Here is a 14193-nt window from a genome sequence, read left to right as displayed (position 1 = left end):
AACTTTACTGTCAGGCGTCAGACAGATGTGAAAAGTGTTTATTTAGAAATGGTAAGCAGTCTAAATTCATTAAGAATGTTTTAAATTCAAATGAAGAATGGTTTCTGGAAAGGTAGGCCATTTTTTGACCAATCATACTTTAGTCTCAGAAACTGGAATCTTTTAGCTAGCTGATCAGAAATAGTGTTTACAGCACACTGTCGAAATTTGAGCCTTCAAATCGATGTGCGTCCAGAATAATCGTCATTTTAAGATACTCTGTGATATAAAGAAAAGACATATACATTCCTAGTTCGAATTATTTTTAAAGGAATTATGTGGTTTTGGTACATTTCTAGCACTTCTGAAGACTATTTATTTAAGACTGAAACCAACCCCCAAAAATGGCGCACCTGTCTCTTTAAACTTATGCTGACGACGGTTTCTTGATGCTCTTGATAATTGGTTAAGAATTAAATTAACGTGAAGTTTTAGTGAGATTTCATGATTAGTCAATCCTCCATAGACTTTTACCAGCAAGAGACCAAGAAATTGCCAAATGAATTAGCGATGATTTTAAAAACTGTTATCAATTTGAATTGCATTAAATGTTTTGTATATGTGTACATTACAATTCTTCTCGTGGTTGTGCGAATAAATTTGGTCACATCATTATACTTAAAACAAATTCAATTTCGGTTTTTCCTGGATTAGTCAATCCTCTGAAGACTTTAGCCAAAAAGAGATCTGGAAATCAGATTGAATTACATTGTTTTTCAGGTGTATTTCTCCAAAACAATTCTTATTGTGGTCTTACAAATGTGAAACAGTATATGGTAATTTTTCCAAAGTAATAATGGAATCCTCATAAACGATTCTAGATCGCAAATCTCCATAATTGGATGTCAGTTAGATTTTTTCGGGGTGTGTGGTAACAATATTAATTTCGAGATTACTGCAATTTACTATTAACTAGTTAAGCTAGAAACAAACCAGATCGACAAAAGCAGGCTAAGATCAGCAATATCTTCTAAAAGTCCATTATTTGGAGATTTCACATAAAACTTGGGTTAAACTCATATAGGAATTTTAAAACATAGCCTATGTAAAAGAATCAAATTAACAGATAGACATTTAATAACTGTATACACAAGTTGATTATCTTTTACTAAAATGAAATTCAATAGTATTAACTGGCCTAAGGTGCGAATAGACGGGGTACGGTGTCCGTTGTGGAGAACGGTGCGGGATTATCGATACAGTAGAAAATATAAGAAACGTGTCCGAACCCGTACCCGTACCTCGTGTGTTCACCACTTCGGATTTCGTTTGTATCGATTATCCGGCATCGTATACCGCACCGGACATCGTTTAATCGCGGCTGTAGTCAGACCAAATAGTTTTTTCACAGGTTTTCAGAATGGATGAATATTACTATGAATAACAAAATGTATGAAAATTTAACAATCCATAATGAAATCAATATTTTCTATTTCATCGAATCAAATGACCTAGAAATATTAATATAAACAGAAAACATTTGACAATATGCTTTCGGATATTTCCTCTTTGCAGAGAATCTATTCTTCTGAAAGGTCAAATATCAAAGGCAGATGTGGCTACAAGTGAACACAAAAGAGAAAGCTCGACAAGCATCCGCTTTCCATTTTTTTTAGTGGTCGCCATTTTGCCTTTGCAACCTAAAATGATGCTTTCGTGTATGGTGTAGAATAACCTTCGGGCGACAAATTACTATAGCAGGAGATTGTTTCGGGGATACATTTCTTACCTTTTTTTGAACAGTTTCTAGCTCCTGTGGATTTGGCTTCATGTGTTCTTATAAACAGTATCAGTTTAAATCCTACAAGACCGTTTTAACAGTATCATCTGAATATATAGACCGAAACAACTATTTCTATTCCAGCCTCTGATGACAGTTGTTTCGGCCTAGATATTCAGATGATACCAAATTTATACTGTTAGTACTAAAATAGATAGGTATTTGAGGCTGGAATAGAGGCAGATGTTTCGGACAACTGAATATCATGTAGTTCTTTTCAATTCTATTAAATACTAATGACAGTTAACGGAAGAGGTATAATGTAAAAATAAGTATATATCTAGACGTCCAACAGAAAGTTTCCTTTTCGATTTTGATTGGTAATTTAAACAACATTGTTTTCGATAGACTGGCATGTCCTACTTCAGCACATAGATCTATGCCAACATCCGAATAGAAATTTAAAAGAAACACTATTGATACAAATTGGTATTTATATTGATAAAAGTGGTCAGTACTGAACGCAACCCACAACTCCGTTGCATGAGACTTGCTTTCGAAACTTATGACCGCTATTCTTATTCACAACCAAACGCAGTTGGTGTAAGGGTACCTTACGATTTCATCTCCCGTTGCGAGACTTTAAATCGAATATGAGCAGAGTTTCTATGTTTGTGAACCAATATTTGCTTGTAAAGTTTAACAAGTTTTCAGAGCTACATTCCAGCTACCCTTGCCACTTTCAAACTTTAAGAACGATAATAATGACAAGGATTCAATGGTAGATACACTAAAAGCGATATTTTCATTTGAGAGTTATTATAAAATAGTTCTGCTTGCTGGTGAAATTATCTGCCAATTGGTTGGTTCCATTCAAGAACAATTTAACCAATCCCTAACAATTGATTTAAAATAGCAGTTAACAGTTGGCTTAATTCTCCAAGAGTGATTTTCTGCGTCAGGACACACTATTTCTAGTTTTAATTTTAAAAGATAATACCTTATTGAATCTGGGAAGGTCTTTATTGATGACGTGTCACTGTAAATAAATCACAGTGAGAATTCTAATAAATCCCTCTCAATAAAAACCTCGACTTTTAGATTGAAGACTTAATCGAACGGTCCAAAATCATTGTGATATCCACACTAATGACGTGGACTTTCTATCTAATAAAAGTAAATTGAAATTCTAACAATCGTGCGAAACAAACCGTCACCTAACTCAATTCTTTTATTTTCTGTATTCCCTGAGTTGAATCTATCAATAAATTACTTAAACCAGACCCCAGTTTTAATATAGCCAATGTAATTCACGTAAGATGTTTAAAATACAATCTATAGCAGAACACTTTGAAGTCTTTGAGCCAGAATTCGTTTGTAGTTTTAGCAACAATGGTTACGTACAGATTGAAATTGTACTTCAGAAATATAATTCGATTGCTTTAAACAACCAGATTAAAGATAGCTTGCCAGGCAAGATAATATAAGCCCACTGGCAGCTTTGATTTTGAATAAAAATATTTAGCAGTACAGTAACAATCACTAGTATGAAATATTCCACCTTCAGTCATACACTTTTTGTAACTCTTTAGGGCGATACTGAATAATATTGAGTAAGAGTTATTGCTCTTGTTCTTGAAAACGTGTTCAATTTTTAGCTTGTGAGAACTTTAGAAGGCAAATATTCAATCTTCAGCGCGGTACTGAATTATATAACCAAGTTTTGTCAAATTCCAGCAAGAACCATGCCTTTTAGAGTTTAAGAGCTAAATTTGAAAGCGTTTTCAAGAACAAGGGCAATAACTCATACAAAATGTTTTATGTGGGCGTTTAAAAACTATATTTACAAGGATAACAACTTAGGTTCACAGTTAAGGATCCTTTCTACCAGCTGGTCCTTGGCCAAACCTCTTGGCATTGATCATTTCCGGATTATCCGTACCCATTTACAGTCGGATTCAAGGTCATCGAGATCGGGACCCACAGCCAAATCTAACAAACTAAAAATTTAACGTCATATTTTTTTGCACCTGTTTGAACTTAGGAAGAACAGGCATTTTTTATTTAGTTAATTTTAAGTCATTCCCCACACTATCGAAAGATTTATGTGTGACATATTTCAATTTGAATCAATCTGAAATGTTCTGTTAAATACCAGACGATATATCCGTGAACAATTACTGCTGTGATTACTAATATATTCTGTAATAGCAGACAACGTGAAACACTCGTCACACAGGCACCATTGAACAGAGTTAATGGAATGGTTATATATGTATATATACGGAGTCAATATCTCACAATAATCATTTTATGTAATGTCTGTCTACACGCAACGAGAGTTTACCAACATCTTTCTTAACAACTGGTGATTGACGACCGACATCTGGATGGTTAGTTTGATATCAGCCAGTTCCTGGTTAGGAAACGGGCGAAATGGCAAATCAAGGCTATCAATTCAGTGAAAAAAATGACAGTGAACTGTCATAATGAATGATAAGATATGTTTTACCATATAAATATTCAAGATAAGGTCGTGATTTCTATCTATCTGTCACCCGTCGGAGATCAAACATGTTATTTCTCGCAGTTGCCATCTTAGCCACCATTGTCCATGCCAGAGTGGCACCCCGTATAACCATTGAGAAACGTAAGTAGAGTTCTGGTGGCGGTCAGAACGAGACGGTCTTGGCGCTAAGATGTCCTTGTAACACTGTTTCTAGGATATCCTAACGTTAAGATCGTCTCGTGAATATATGGCCAGGATCGTATTCACATTAAAGTCTTTACAGAACAAAAAAAAAATGTAAATTGCTTAGGCTTACATTTTAAGGTTCCAAAGCTATTTGACATTAACGTATGGAAAGTCACATGAAGACGATCGTTTGGTGAGTTCTGTACGTTTTGGATTGATTCATGCAATCAATTTAAAGTTTAAAACAACAATTTGTAGCAGGGTTCAGAATATGTTCCACCTATGCCGAAATAAACTTAGAAATTCAAAATGGGACTGGAAAGGAAAAAAAAGGTAAATTATTAATGAGATATATCTGGTTCCGTATCGTTCCATTGAAGACAGAAGATCTGTTCAGAACTAACCAATCGAGCGACACCCAAAGTTCAGCCAAACTGCCTTATAACAGAAAGTTAGTCCCACAAGTTCAATAAAAACACCTTCTCTGGAAAAGCAACATGCAAAATTACAAATTTTAAGAAGAGAAATATATATTTTTGAGACCTTTTTTTTTCATCAAAAGAGCACTTGTTTGTTCTGGACCTGAACATTTTCTTTCGTTCTTACCAGTCAAAATATGATCGTGGAAAAGTATGTGTTTTGCATTTTGCTTTATTATTTAGGTTCAACGAAATGCTACGGAGATTTGGGGTGTTTTGGTACGGGGAAACCATTCTTCAGTGTACAAAGACCATTGAACATATTACCGTTATCACCAGAGTCCATCAACACCAAATTTAGACTGTATACTAGAAAGAACTCTAAATCAGAACACCTACTGACATATGGAGATGTCAGTACCCTGCATGGATCACATTTTAACCCAGCTCATCCAACGAAGATGATATCTCATGGATTTATAGAGAACGGACGAACAAGTTGGATGGGGGTAAGTGCCAGTCGTCAGTGTGATGTGTCAATCTTAAAAACCTAATTACCCAAATCGAACTAATTGATTCGAGCATATTGTGTAATCTATATATACACATTTTTTATATCAAATTTACGAATACATCTACTTCCGGTTACAAATGTTTTACTTCCGGTTTCAAATGTTATACTTCCGGTTATTTTCTAAATACGTAAAAAAATTTAACAAAACTAAACTCGATTTTCCATTTTAAATACGTTTCTCAAATCACAACGAAATCTTAATTTGTTCTCGATAACGATTCTGATAAATCTGATAAATTTAACGAAAATCCAAGATAAAAATGTCAAATGCATAGCATTTCTCTTCCTTCGGGATTAGTTTGGAGTATTTTTAAAGGAATTACATTAAAAGTACATTTCTAGTACTTCTGAAGACTATTTACATATATTAAAGACTAAATTCAACAACCCATAAATGACACATCTGTCCCTTTAAAACATTGTGAAAAATGCGAATCAGAACCTACAGTAATAATCGAAGAGAGGATTATTTTCCAGAACTTTGACTATCTTAATTCCAGTCTACATATCTTTAGAGGTAAAGGGCAAAGTCGGTAAAGCTGGGCATAGTTATTCAAATTGCGTCAGTAGGCTTTAGTACCAGGTGCGATTTTCCCACAACCTAATAAAAATAACAGATTTATACAAGGACTAGATATAATTATCTAACTGATATAGTTCAGCGAGTTTCGGGTAAGTGTAAAGGTGAAGAGGTCAGAGGCGTTTAATATAATCAGTATATTGAATAATACTTATTACTAATCACAGTTATGTCATTTGACTACTGAAGAGAAACATTAAAGACGCACATTAGCAAAAAAACATAAGATCAATTTGAATTGATGTACAAGGCTTGTAATTGTTAAAATTCTTACGAAGAAACACTAAACATATTATTTTCAATAATTCTTTTCAATTAGAAAAACCCCAGAATCATGAAATACGCCAACAAAACAGATAACTACAAAAAAATGTGTCGACATTGATAGGGTCAATCATCACCAAAATCAATAGGGATCACCACTGATACGAACATAAACACCAACATTGAAACTCTGGTGTCAGTATAGAAATGTGGGCGTATAAAATCATCTGATCATCACTTATGTTTTTACATTCTGCAAGTGAGCAAAAGCTCGGTCGGACAGACCCTCTGAAAATGTGACAATATGGATGGATTTACATTTTCTTCCATTTATTTAAATTTCTTAGCAAGCTTAGCAAGCTTCTGAGTAAATACGACGATGTAACTCACTACAGACTCTGGGTAAAAGAAAACAATCCTACCTTCTATTCACTATAATAAGAGTGTTAGCTGTTTCAGCGCACAATATTCAATCATTTATATTTATGAGTTGATTTCAACATTAATAAACACTTTCAATAAAACACTTGTTTATGATTTCACCACAAATATAATGTTTTTATGCATTGTCCTATTTTTTACTAGAACTTCTAGTTAATAATTATTGTATTGCGATCCAACACAAGTTTTTACACGTGTTTGTTTTACTGGTCAGGGTTTGACCTAAATCGAGACAATGCACGTGCAAGTGATAACTATTTACTTCGTTTGATGTTTCGAGTTGGGATAAGTGAAGCTCATAGGCTGCTAGAGCGTTTAACCTTTGCTCGCAGAGGTATTACTGATAAAATTTTTTTTGGTCGTGGGGGTTGCTTTTGACGACCTAACTTAGACTAACTTTCTCAGAGACTCTGTGATTTGGGGGGTTTTTTAAAAAAAAGGGGCTTTAGCTATGCAATAACATCAAAACAATGTCCACCTGTTTTCTCTAAGATTAAGTTTGGCTTTCATGCTACAACAAATTGCTGATACTAGACCATGGACTTCCGCGAACACACATTTTAAGCAATTTATTTCTTTCAAAAATCAAAGGAAAAAATGCAATTTCTGTTACAAATCCCGGCAAGGGATTCTAAATACACTCTTTAAATAACACTTACTTATGACAGCGCACCTTTAAAGTAAAGTAATATACCTAATATGTAGGTCTGGTGTAATGGTTACTAAGCTAGATCTCATAATGTTTAGGTCAAATTATATTAGTTTCACTGACCACAAAACCACTTTGCACCACTAAAACGTTCTATGAAATGAAATCTGTAAAATGTGCCCTGGCATTTGGACTATTTTAAATTAAAATGGTAGACTATAAGATTGGTGGATATTGTAGAGATTTCGTGTGATAATTTTTAACTATTTGGACACACGTTTCTCAAAAGGTTATTGGTGTAATGAAACTCTTTCGAATAGCTGATCCATTGCATTAGGACTTGATGGATAGCTAAAAAAAATAAATACTCGATTTTCGTTCAGGATATTCGAATTATTTTCATCAATGCAACTTTTTTCGTCAGATGTGCGTACCACAAATAATTTTGTGAATATATTTGGAAATACCATTTCGTATTGAGAGACTGTTGTCAGCGAAAAGAATACTATTCTGCAGTTAAAAGAATATCGTCAGCGTAAAGAATATAATTTCGTCAGCGAAAAGAATACAACTCTGTCAGCGAGAAGAATACAACTCTGTCAGCGAAAAGAAGACAATATCGTCAGCGGAAAGAATACAACTCTGTCAGCGAAAAGAAATCAACTCTGTCAGTGGAAAGAATACAATATCGTCAGCGAAAAGCATACAATTTGTCAGCGAAAAGATAATGCTGGACATTAGTTTATGCAAATTCAAACAGAATCCAGTCGATCAAAAACATTGGAAAATTTTTTCACCGCCTTATAGAAAACAGATTACCCTAACCATCGACTACTCCATCATAGGCGAAATGTTAGAAAAATATTTTAAACAGTTCTTTTTCTATCTGTATTTTAAACTACATTTGATTATGAGTTCAACCTATAGCGTAATGGGGTGTACTAAACGAGGATTAGTGTGTTTTGGACAATTTATGAAATTTTTCTCCAACTTATGTTTCTGTGTATTGAATATTATCTGTTTATGTGTGATATTTTGGTGTCGATTATTCTCTACCTTATTTGCTTATCTTTATTCTCTATTCACTTATCTTAATATCGTGATTGAATTTTTAAATTTTCATTTGCTGAAAACCTGATTGTGTTTGGTTTTTTTTAATTTTTATTTGGCTTAAAATTTGTGATTGTGAATGGATTTTGACATTTAATTCTCCTAAAATCTTTATTGTGATTGGTTAATTTGGCTTAAAACCCTGATTGTGATTAGATTTTTTAAATTTGATTTTCCTAAAATCTTTATTGTGATTGAATTTTTAATTCTAATTTGGCTTCTAACCCTGATTGTGATTTTTTAAGTTAATTTTCCTAAAATCTTTATTGTGATGGATTTTTAATTTCAAGTTGGCTTAAAACCCTGAATGTGATTGGAATTTTTGTGATTGTGGTTGAAAACTTGACATTTAATGCTTGAAAAGTTTAAAATACATTATAATTAGAACCTAATATTGATTCATCCATTAGTTTTAAACATCGACGTGCAGGTTAACTAGAATTTTTTTAACCTACTTGGGATTTGAATTTTTTTAAAACTAGTCGATACTAACCGATACCTAGTATATTTAATTGCATGTTAAATTCGATGTACAATTTTGAATTAATACGAAGTCTTTGAATTATTGATAGTTTTTTATTTATTTTCCCCAACATACCATTATTACAAGAAAGTAAAGGTATTTCAGAGATCGTGGCGACAGAAAAGTGGAAGAATCAAACCCGTGGAATATTGAGACCACAAGTGCATTTCAGATGAGGGAAAGGTTGACTCATAGAACTGTTAAGCCACAACCCATATTTAGGGGTTTTCAATCTTAGAACCATGTTCGAGAAATGATGCAAAACTCAGTGTGCAGATTTATGTATTGTAGAAAATGAAAGATGAGATGTTGAAACATGGTGATTATAATGTTATTAATATTGACTGGGGCAGTGGATCATTACCTCCATATACTCAAGCTACAGCTAATACCAGAGTCGTGGGTGCTGTGGTAGCTAGACTCATCAAATACCTTCAGGTAAACAGCTGAAAATGCTTTAGCCAGTGGATGGGTAACAGCACAGCTCCTATCCACACAATATTGCAAATGTGAACGAAACGTAATTTCCGATAGCAATACTGCTGCTATCTGATTTAAATCTTGTGCAAAGATAGCAGGCTGCTGCGATGTCATCAAAGGACGGAACAATATTGTTCAAAAGTAGATTTGTAACGAAGAATGTAGCAATGAAACTCGCTTTACCCCAGAATTGGGTTAAAAATTAACGAAAATGTCACTATCTTGATCAAAAGGATAAAACACATACTTAAGGACCCCCTTCTGCAAAAAGCTTACAAGTTGTTTCAACTCCAACTGGTAAGGCATTCATGGGTAAAGACCTCGCTACTGGCTCTACTAAAACGTCAAAATGTCCACTTTTCAGAAAGAATTAGGTGCTAAACCAGAAACCTTTCATTTGATTGGTCACAGTCTTGGTGCACATATCTGTGGGTACGCTGGCGATAGAACTCCACATCTTGGCAGAATAACAGGTACGAGTGTTTCATTGTTTTACTATTTATATCAAAGAAAGAAAGAAGCATCAATATTTCACGAGGATAACAACTCGGGTTCACTGTGCTATATAGAACCCCCCAATAAGATAATGTTACTTTTATCTGATTCGTAATGAGCTCACGCGTGACAAGCAGAGGCGTTTCTACGAAAAGGGGTGGGGGTGTTCAAATTCCATATCATCGTGTTCCAAAATACCTGATCTTTGGTATGATTCCAGGTGGTTAACGAAGGGTAACTTTTCATTACTAGGACTCGGACGGAAGAGTAAAACCATCAAACTCATTGAATTTTCAGTGAGCAGTCAACAACATCTTAGGCTTGAAATTTTTTATTTATCTGTAGGTTTGGATCCAGCTGACCCATATTTTCAATATACTGATAGAACTGTTAGATTGGATGAAACGGACGCCCAGTTTGTAGATATTATACATACCGATGGTATTTCAATCCTTAAATTAGGTAAGGGGTAAAGAAGGATCGTTGATAGTTGTTGAGGTTTATTTGATACTTCTGTATTGTTACCCTCGGCTGTTTGGGTCTATATATTACACTGGATTCCTTACTTTCAGAACAAGTGTATACGAATGCAATAAAGGAAACAACCTACAATTCTCAGAGACATATTTTTGTGCTACATGATGGATCTATTTATATTGCTCTTATTGAAGATCAATTGGCAACCACCAATTATCTCACCAGATGAAATAGTGATTTTCTGACTAAGGTACACAAAGAGACCTATTCCTGAATAAAAAGATATGGTATAAGTACTCTTGTATCGATTCTCATCTCATATAGGTTATGGTATGATACAACCATGTGGACATGTTGATTACTATCCTAATGGTGGAGAGACACAGCCTGGGTGCGAGAAAGGACCCGTATCTTCCATTTTAACCGATGGTTTATATAACGGTATGTAGAATGCAACGAAACGGCCACTCCTTGGTATCTGAAATCTTTCGTTATGCAGTTAAATGGAAGACATAAAAAATGTAATTGCGTGTCCTTCCGCCAAGGATGCATGTTATCAACTACTAATCAAAAATCCAATTTTTAATAGATCCGTTTTGAATACAGCATACTGTGTTGGTAAAGAGTCTGAATTCAATCTTTAAAGAAGACTATAAACAAAGAAAAAACTGACGAATCTCATTTTTTCTTTCTCATAATTCCAGGTGTCGCACAATTTGTAGCATGTAATCATTTAAGATCCTTCGAGTACTTCACAGAATCTATCAACGCCAAATGTCCATTCAGAGGTTACCAGTGTACCGACTACAAGCAATTCAGGGTAATCAGAAAACTCTTTATGAATACTGATATCCTGCTAGATGGCTTTTGATTAGCCACAGAAAATGCATCTGTGCTCTAGTAACGCTGCTCAACCCTCTCGATCTGACTCATTTCGTGTTTCTCTCCCAAATACATTATGTTGAGGTGAATGAAATTTCAACATCTCTTTCTCTCAAATTGCATTGTGGCGAAATAATGTGGAAAAGTTACTTCCCGGTTAAAAAGTAACAACACCCGGGCAAATAATAAGGATTTAGAATAGACAAACTAACAAAAACGACCTTTACGAATCGAACAGAAAGACCAGAAACAAAGACAACATAACAGGTAGGCACAATTTGACCCGTATGACTTCTATTTAGTCAGGTAATTGTATGCCATGTCAAGGAAAGGGGTGTGGTGTAATGGGTTTCCATGCTGACAAAGTTAAACCACACGCTGGCAAAACCAATGTGAAATATTATTTAGATACCTCATCATCAGGTCCATATTGCCGTAAGTGTTATAAGCTTAATCTCCGACCTGAAATTGCTTTCTATCAGCTGGGAAAGCATCCCTTTACCTTTAGTATGCAGTGTTGAAAGAATCTATTAACTGACAAAATATGATTCAGTTTGCGATTGTTATAAACCAAATACATAACTTCACCCCGATTTGTAAGGAAAATAAGTCATAAACGCAACGAATACTCATTTTCCACTCCGATCTGGATCTTTGAACAGATGATAGTTACTTAAAATTCTGTGCATTTGGTAATAAAACCTGCCTTTTCTGTTATTGTTTTGAAGGTTACCATGATCAAATTCAGATCACATTTGGTTCAAAATTGTTTTCAAGAACAGAACGTGGAGCTCTCTATGCTACTATCATTGGCGATAAAGGCCGAACAGGAAGAGTAAAATTGACAGAGTAAGTTGTCTGTTTTATGAAATCGTTTTGTTATTCTCCTATGGAGTACTTGATCGCAAACCTAGTATTCAATCAGGGTTCAATCACGTCATAGGTCGAGATAATACCTTTGGATTTTTCAACCCGGTTTCCCCCTGTGATGCAGGTAATAGGGGCTGACATGGAAAAAGCGTCTAGTTGTTGGGACATTAACCGAGTTCCCGTGTGCTACAGGCTGTGCACGTTAAAGATCCCTCGTCGGCTGGAAATGAGCTGGCTAATATGGACGAAAAATACTAAAATGAGATAGCACAAGTAGAACTCAAGAAAGTCTTTGGAACCACGTTGATGTCAAACTCGAAAATAGACCTATTCCCTACTTTCCCTTCTATAACTTTGGTTTAATGATGACCGGAGAAGCAACACAGAGTCACTATGATGGGTTCAGATATACACAACATCCTTAAACAGAAGGAACAAACCTTTGCTGTTTTTATGCAGTGATAACGAAATTGAAGCTGGTAAAAGTTATACATATATGGTGTTATCAAAAGTTAATATTGGTGCCATCAAAACCGTTGAATTGGGCTGGACTCATAATTCTAAGTGGTACAAAGTTTTAGACTGGAATATACTAGGCCTTCGTCACCCAACAGTGTATGTAGATAAAATAAGTGTGGTCAATGGAGAGGATTCAAAATTGTAAGTTACTTCCCTTAACTAGTTCTTTCTTATGAAAACCAGTCTTGTCCTGAAATTGGTCAAGCTGTTCCGTCGTAAGGCTTTCTCCGAAGGAAAATGGCTGTAGATATTGTAACCTTGGCATGGATTCAATTTCAGCTATTGTCGCTTTGTCAATCTTCCAGTTAGACAACTAGGTCTTGTACCAGTTGGGCATTCCACCTGCTAATAGGTCATGGGGGTGACAGGAAAAACCCGTTCTTGGACCCTTTAATGTCCGTTAGTTATGAGATTAACTAGTTTGGTCAACTAGGTGGAATAGTTGTAACATTGTCATGAAAATGGATTTGAGAGACAAGAATTGACAATTGACAGCTTTCTAGTAGATCTTTCCATTGGTATAACTGCATATAAAAGCATGATCACGAATGTAATGAGCTATTGGCTTTTATCTATTGCGTTCTTTGATGAACATTATTTCAATTGAGGGAGCTACTACCACTTATGGACTCTTTGACGTATTGTCTTATTAGTATTTTTCCTAGACACCCACATGTCATAGAACATTAGCTACCCATTAATCTTCATTTTTTATAAGTGAATGTCAAACCAAACATCCAACAGAGGAACCTTGTCTGGATTATACTTATATGATTTCAGTGTGGCATTCTGTACTCAAAATACAGCCATGGAAACTGGACAGAAGGTGTCGATTTCAAGAACTTGTTAATAAAATCTATAAAAAAAAAAATTTGCCTCAGATTCTTGCCAACTTAACATAAGCTGGGAATATGACCAATTTAGCCCGGTGATTGCTCTATACATCGTGCTTTTTTTCGTGTGACTAGTCGTGATTGGTAACAATAATTATAATTTTGTATTATCTATCCAGTGTTATTCGCCCAAGTAACATAATGTTATTGTATAATATACCATCAGCATCCGGATTGGTTCATTCTTAGCTTTAAGTATTGTAGGAAAACTTTTAAAATTCTGTAATTCAACAATACACAAGACAAATGACTGAATAAATCTCATTTTCCTTCTAATTTCAAAAAGGTTTACACTTCACTACCAATGAATAATTTCGCTTATTTTGTCAAAATATATCACGACGTGTGTATACGGACAAGGGCAAACGGACGGACTTACATGGGTGACGACAAAAGGCGCCCTACCTCTCAAGTGCTTGTACAAAGAAGCAGTTTAAATCTTGCAACATTTAATGGAACATAAATTTATCACAGTAAAACAAGCAAATAACACAAATGGATGGACATCGATCACAGATTCTTATAATTTACCAACACAATAAAACGATGAAATCGGCATCTTG

At 34.8% G+C, this 14193-nt stretch overlaps 1 protein-coding gene across 1 annotated transcript; it reads left to right on the top strand.

The window, feature by feature from the left end:
- Positions 1 to 5070: 5070 nt before the first annotated feature.
- On the top strand, positions 5071 to 13595 carry LOTGIDRAFT_216931 (hypothetical protein; the record flags this gene model as incomplete). Its single annotated transcript, XM_009058714.1, has 10 exons — positions 5071 to 5382; positions 9306 to 9452; positions 9859 to 9967; positions 10335 to 10451; positions 10791 to 10907; positions 11171 to 11286; positions 11651 to 11783; positions 12077 to 12197; positions 12678 to 12878; positions 13518 to 13595. 10 exons carry the CDS (start codon positions 5071 to 5073, stop codon positions 13585 to 13587), a joined length of 1443 nt encoding a protein of 480 aa, XP_009056962.1. The 3' UTR covers positions 13588 to 13595.
- Positions 13596 to 14193: the final 598 nt, after the last annotated feature.

Source organism: Lottia gigantea, assembly GCF_000327385.1.
Source record: "Lottia gigantea unplaced genomic scaffold LOTGIsca_35, whole genome shotgun sequence".
In the NCBI taxonomy this organism is placed as follows: domain Eukaryota; kingdom Metazoa; phylum Mollusca; class Gastropoda; family Lottiidae; genus Lottia; species Lottia gigantea.
This window is presented reverse-complemented; position numbering and strand designations above follow the sequence as displayed.